Source organism: Arvicola amphibius, chromosome 2 (assembly GCF_903992535.2).
Source record: "Arvicola amphibius chromosome 2, mArvAmp1.2, whole genome shotgun sequence".
NCBI classification, from domain to species: Eukaryota; Metazoa; Chordata; class Mammalia; order Rodentia; family Cricetidae; genus Arvicola; species Arvicola amphibius.
In genome coordinates this window covers 25,184,327-25,191,197 of record NC_052048.2, presented here as the reverse complement: position 1 = coordinate 25,191,197, position 6,871 = coordinate 25,184,327, and the positions used below count along the sequence as shown (strand labels likewise).

General features: G+C 43.5%; 1 protein-coding gene across 3 annotated transcripts; it reads right to left on the bottom strand.

Annotated features, from left to right (window-relative positions):
* Positions 1 to 224: 224 nt before the first annotated feature.
* Positions 225 to 6,610, bottom strand: Clec4e (C-type lectin domain family 4 member E). 3 transcript variants are annotated; one of them, XM_038320163.1, is made up of 7 exons: positions 6,453 to 6,610; positions 5,549 to 5,644; positions 4,786 to 4,938; positions 4,067 to 4,156; positions 3,045 to 3,196; positions 2,123 to 2,238; positions 225 to 840 (listed from the first exon to the last, which is right to left on the bottom strand). In XM_038320163.1, the coding sequence occupies exons 1-7, from the start codon at positions 6,487 to 6,489 to the stop codon at positions 684 to 686; spliced, it is 801 nt and encodes a 266-aa protein (XP_038176091.1). In that variant the 5' UTR covers positions 6,490 to 6,610; the 3' UTR covers positions 225 to 683. The 3 variants fall into 3 exon arrangements, with proteins under 3 accessions (XP_038176091.1, XP_038176093.1, XP_038176092.1); XM_038320164.1 differs by having other exon boundaries at positions 705 to 840; positions 2,119 to 2,238; XM_038320165.1 differs by lacking the exon at positions 4,786 to 4,938.
* Positions 6,611 to 6,871: the final 261 nt, after the last annotated feature.

Sequence of the window (6,871 nt, the reverse complement as noted above, 5' to 3'; positions counted from 1 at the left end):
AGAGATGTGCTGACAGCCATGGTATTCTGAGAAGCAGTGCATTTTAAGTTTCAAGACTTAGAGATGTGTCTTCCTTGTTGTTGGAGAACATGGACGCGCTCTGTGCATTGGAGAACATGGATGTGCTCTGTGCATTGGAGAACATGGACGCGCTCTGTGCATTGGAGAACATGGATGTGCTCTGTGCATTGGAGAACATGGATGTGCTCTGTGCATTGGAGAACATGGACGCGCTCTGTGCATTAACAGCATGAGGAGATAAACTAGATCCTAGGGAGTAGAAAGAAGAGGACGATCTGGTGGTCATCCAAAGTCTCATCCTACAAACCTCTTCTTCACTGGACTGTACACTCTCTCTGTGCCTGTATTTCATTTCAGTTCTCATAAGTAAAACAGATGTCAACAGGAAAGTCCATTTCCTCTTGCTGCATTTATTAGTGGATTACTCCGCATGTTCTGAAAACAGCATTTGCAGGTTATGTTGAGAATATCAGTCAGTACCATGGATTTTAACAATGGGAACAAAAAACCCTCACCTTTACTTATATTAGAGTAACACATACATATATGGTCCTTATAATCTATAATAGATGTTTTCTCATGCTGGATTTTAGATTTTGGGTGTTGCTACACTCTTATTCCTCCTTATGCATTCAAATCATGTCTTTTGTGTTCATTTGCATTTAGTCCAAAGGATTTATTTCTGGCATTTCACAAATCCAAGGCATACTGTAAAAACACGGTATATCATTCCAATTCTTCCTGGGATTTCTAGAGTCCCTTATGGTGACACAGTCCTCCACGTAAACTATATTGTTAGGCTCCCCAGCATCCCAGAAGCTGTGAAGGGAAACATAGGAGATTTTAAATCTCAGAAAAAGGAGACAATGTTGGCAGAGGTTTCTGTCCCACCAGGTCCCATAACTGTTTAGCTCCAAATAAACACACAGAAGTCTACATTAATCATAAACTGGTTGACTTATTAGCTCAGGCTTCTTATTAACTCTTATAACCTATATTAGCCCATAATTTTTGTCTGTGTTAGCCATGTGGCTTGGTACCTTTTTCAGTAAGGCATTCTCATCTTGCTTCCTCTGCATCTTGGTGATGACTGCAGACTGAATCTTTCCTCTTCCCCAGAATTCTCCTGTTCTCATTGTTCCACCTATACTTCCTGCCTGGCTACTGGCCAATCAGCATTTTATTAAACAAGTACAAGTAACAAATCTTTACAGGGTAAAACCATTGTTTCACAGCAACACATTAACAACTTACCTATTTGTTATTTAACTATCATTCTGTGAGGTAAAATTATAATCTCCATTTTATCAATGAAGAAAAACCCACTTGCCTATGTCATCAGCTGGTGGGATCTTCCTGGATTTCTATATGGTCATGCAGTGCCATAGATTTGGACCCAGAAAGAAATGTCGTGATAGGGACTGGTGACCTGGACTGGCAACTGCACCACCTCTGCACTCCTACCTCGTGCTACTCTTGCTCTCTTTGTTCTCCTAGGGCATCCTTCACTGTGTAGTGAAGTCTGTCTTCTCTGTATTCAGGGCAGCCAAGCTCTGGATTCATAACTGCTGCTTGTTAGCTGAGTCAGTCATGTAGTCCCTTTGATGCTTAGTTTCCTTAAATGCTCGATAAAGATTAATGATATCGACATGTCTCGGAAATGTGTAATTTCAATAAAGAGAAATAATAAAAACAAACTGCAAACTCTAAAATGCTATGTAATAATGACATAAGGTCATTATTAAGGGGAAAGGCAATAAGATCATAAGAATATTCTGTCCTTTCTAAGTTACTATATTTCACTTATTTCTATTTTAGGGCATAAGATTAAACCTATTCTTTTTAAAATCTACACTGCAGTCAGTGGTCTTCAGTTCTAATTTCCTTATTATTTTCATCTATTATTTATCTTCCATCCTTTTGACATTCCTAGGGAATGGAAGGCTTAGAAGCCTGTACATCCAATTTCCCTCTTCCTGCATCTGATATCACCAGGGACGGACCTGAACTTGTGTCGTCATAACAAACGCCAGTCTGAGAATTCTCTCAGTGTGGTCTCACTACGATCACCTGTGACAGTTTTCCCACAAGACATACTTGCCTCAGGGACTCTGTGAAAGGCGTGTCATCCACCCATTGCCACTGACCCTCCACCACTTGGTCTGTCAGTCCAATATAAAACTCTTTCCTCTTGGGTTTTGTCTTAAAAAGGAATTCCTAAGGAAGAAACATAATAATGGCAATAACAGCAATAATACTAAAAGACATGATCAGTTATCTTGGTTCTGAAGAGATACTGAAAGTAATTAGTTTTCAGAAGAAGAGAAGCAGACTTGAGACTACACACTAAATAAGCATTCTTAACACTGTAAGCTTACTGAGGCCATCTACTAACTATTTTATTGTGAGAAACTGCAAATAACATAATTCAATAGATAAAACTCCTCTAACCTCTAAAAGGAGTTTCCTTTCTTTTATTTTCTTTTGTTGTTGTTGTTATTGTTGTTTGAGGCAGGGTTTCTCCGTAGCTTTGGAGCCTGTTCTAGAACTAGCTCTTATAAACCAGGCTGGCCTCAAACTCACAAAGATCCGCCTGCCTCTGCCTCCCGAGTGCTGGGATTAAAGGTGTGCGCCACCATGGAATTCATTCAAAGTTGGCCTATAGCTAACGGCAGTCACACCCGGGGTATCTATTATGAGAAATTAATCAGAGCCGGGAGACAATGGGTAGAAGTTGTTTGCCCTCACTCACACAAAGCATTCATCAACAAAATATTATTTTAAAATCAGCTCTTTCTCCCCTCATTCTAGTTAATATCAAATCTCTTCTTGTAAATCAGCCCATTAAAGGTTCTTATAATGCCGTGCCCAAAGTACGCCACGCGGCGAAACAGTGGTAGCGGCTCCCATCTCAGCCCGCTCCTTTGGCAGACACCTGTGGCTCAAGCCTTGTGCGCAGGTGTGAGAAAAAAAAAGACCTGCAAGACATCCCATTAACACAGAGGAGCCTGTTCACCAATTACCTGCTCTTCCGGTGTGTTGATAACCACCAGGTGAGCGCCCATTTCTGAGCAATTCTTTAAACTTGATGGCCAGGTCAGGGTGGTCGTAGAGAAAAAGTAACAACTGGACTGAAAGCGTTTCCAGTTCAAAGGACAGCAGCTCCTGACAGAACCTAGAAGGAGAGAAGTTTCAGGGCGTGCCTGGGAATTTTGCTTCGGATCTGGTGGAGTCCAACACCCGGAGCCCTGAGCTTAGAATCTCCCCGCACCTTGTTCTTTAGGACTGTTAGGTAACTCCAGTGTCAATAAACCAAGCAGCAATTTTGTCTTTGGAGCTTAACTTTATTTTCTGTCAGGCCCCACAAGGACAGCGATATGTGCAGCTTCCCTGGGTTGCGCAGTCGCCACAGAACTCAAGTGTCTGTACTTGGGCTAGCAAGGTCACTCTCGAATTTTCTGTGGGTGACTCCTGGACAAACCCCCTTGGCAGCTAAGCAATTTTATGAAGCCGGATAAATGTTTTAGAACTGTAGAATTTCAGTCATTGAATTTTATTGAACTAAATCTCTCTTAATTTAATGACAAGAAAATTGTGGCTCAAGGAAGTAACTTCCTTTGCCAGCATCTAGGGGCATTTTGTTACGTCTTGGACTACCCTGATATATGAGAATATTTGAGTATTTTTTTTCTTAGGTATTTTAAAATTCTCTGTTCATGTTTTTCTCCTCCACTTCATTTTGGAAGCAGGTTAATAAAGAAAAGCTTCCATTCCTGGCAATAAATCTTTTCTGAGATCGCATTTAGAGGTATACTTGAAATTTATCCTCGGGGTTTACTGTAACGTCCCTGAGATCTCTGACCCAAGGACACCTGCATTTCCAGTGTTTTGTCCCTCTGTTCTCAGCAACTGTCCCCCACTTCTGCACGGGCAGGATTTAGCATCTCGTTGGGAAAACCAGAAAGTAATCCCAGTAGAGCTTCCTTATTCTAGAGACAGTCTGAACCTAAAAGCAAGTCGTGTTCAGCTTTGCAGACGCTTGTACCTGATGTGACACCAAAGCAGGAGAGCTCCTTCACAGTTTCATGGGACAGCAGCTTCTTCTGCTCGTCAATTTGACTGCTGCGATACGTTACTGCAAGAAGAAAGGGCCCCCGTCAACGCATCGAATCCTTTTCAGTAATGAACCCCTTGCCCCCAGTTCTCTGCTCATCACAAAACAGGCAAAAGTGATCAGGAAGTTTCCTCACCACCTATTTCCCCCTCCACGCACTTCCTCAAAGCACAAGTAATTTACAGTTCATGGCTTTCCTCAGTTATAAAGAATAAACCACTTCAGATCAAAAATATGTTTGCAGTCCCTCCAGTGCCGAGTGCAACCATTTAGAGCTTCCATCCCCAAAGCAAACTTCTGTGCCTTTGACCCTGACCAGTCCTGTGCGCTGCAGGTTAGCATTTCTTAGAGAAGACTGGCCGAATGATAGGAGTCTGAGAGGAAAATGCCAAGGGCACAAAGGGGGTGGAAACTATATCTCACAAAAAAACGTGTAGAACTGCCTGATATTCAGCCGCGGTTTTAAGCTAGTTGAGTTTCTGGCTTAGGAAACAGCCTGGAGCTCGAGGGGGAATAGGAAAGAAAGTGAAAGAAATTGGCCCTATCAGTCCAGTCAGAAACCCGTTGCAGGGGAAATCATAGGCCTAACTGAGCCTATGAATACTGCTGTTCAGCTAAATTAGTCCAGTGTCAAGTTGCCGTCTATGCACCTGTCTTTAGGTCTTCGTCAGAGCAGCCTCTCCTTCTAGTGAATGGCAGAGAATGCAGAAACGCACGGCCACACACGGTGCTGAGAGTGGGTGACAGATGAGTGATTGGCTCTAAACAAGACAAGTGTTGCCCACTTGATGGTCCAGGGAACACTGCAGAGGAGGGAAAGGATGTAAGAGCCAGAAGATAAGGCGAAGAGCTGCGAAATGTCATCTTCTGGACCCGACACAGCTAGGACAGTCATAGCCAGCAGCGGCTGCAGGTGACTGCACTGGGATTGCCATAGAGGGGAGCCATTCGCTCCCAGGCATTTGTTGGAGGGAGACAACAGGAAACCCTGTTCTCTGCTAGGCTCTTTCCTATTGATAGATTCAGGGAGTGGAGGAGATTGCATATTCAACTGCATACCCATCGATGACTCCAACATCCCCCAATGTGACCGCATCTAGTGATCACATAGATGGCCTGTGTTAAACTAAATGGGTCACCAAACCAAAAGTCATGAAGCTGGGAAAGGGACAATGTGGGGACTGACAGTGAGGAGAGGAACAGGAGAGGCTGTGAGAGAAAGAGCAATCAGAATACATTGTATACATGCAAGAAACTGTTAAAAATCAAAACCAGCCAAGAATCACAAAGTATAGCATATATAAAACTTGGTATGAAAAGAAGACTCTTCGTAGGACAAGTGGTGCACCAAGCAAGAATCTACTGCTGTATTAGCCACAGAGAAATAGAGTGGATTTGACTTTGAGAACCCACCAACACATCTGCTGATGAAACAGACACTGAGAAACAGGATGGAGGCCCCAGCCACGGTCCATGGAAGCACTTGGGAATTCCTGAAGCATCCTCTCTCTATAGGAAGAAAGACATAACACACTGTAAACCTTCCCAAAGCAATACTCAAACGAGAGTTGAGTCAATTCTATCCTTGCTACTTCCAATTTGCAGTTGCCTGTATCTAGTGATGCCCAGGCTCGTCCATGCATCCGTGTTGTATGGAGATGGAGAGGGCTTGCCCATGTATCTGTGTTGTATGGAGATTGCTGAGCCTTGCCCTCCCCACCCCGAGTTAACTCAGGAGAGTTGAGTGGCAGCAATCTGCTTCCAGGGGCTGCTATCCTGGAAACCACACCTTAAGAACCCCTGCTGTAATCCATTGCTGATTTTAAGGCTCAGACTTATATGTATGAGCTTTTATTCCTAACCGCCCCATTTAAAATGCTTCTATGCTCTAGGACCTTTCTTCTCTATTTCCTTCCCTTCTTTTCTTCTCTTTTTACTTAATTTCCCCCTTAGCTTTTCTAGTCTCTCTCCTAGTGTCATCTCCTCAGCATCTCATGTTCAAGCTCATTGTAAATTAAATAAAACATAGCAGTCCTGCAGTGGGTACTTCCTTTCCCCCAATATGCACTTTACGGACAGGTAGAGTGAATTCCACAGAAGCGAAGGACTTGCTCAAAGATATTCAGAGTATCACAGAAGGTAGGAACTGGCAGCCTTTCCTGATGCCTCAGCCAGCTTTCTGCTAATCCTGATCTTTCTTCTCTTCCTTTTTCCTTCCACCTCACTCTGTACTTTTCCGTTGCCCTGGCCCTTAGCAAACTCCTTACCCGTTCTAAGAAGAGAGCTGTGCAAGGCAAGGAAGACCAGCAGATGGTACCTGTGTGCTGGGAGGCAGACGATTTCGGTGAAAACATTTCTCTCTCTTCTCTGTCTTCCCTTCCTTCCTCCTCTCAGTTTAATAAGAGCCCGTGGAAAGTGAGTCTTGAAAGGTGACTTCTTCCCCTGTTTTGAACAGTACAACCCTGACAGATCCGATATAACAGAGTGTTCATGTGCTCTGTACAGTGAAGTCAGAGTTTCCCTTCTTGCACAAGGACAGGGAGTTCATTGGACAACATGCCACTTCTCACTCCAGACCACAGAAGAGGAAACGATGGGGTAGATGGCAAACACCAAGGGAAATGGCTGAGGGGGCCTGAAAAAAAAAAAACCCTTGTTTTGTTTTGGTGGGTAAACACTTTACTTTCTTCAGAGTCTAACTCTGGCACTATGGAACCCAGCCGTACATTCTAAATC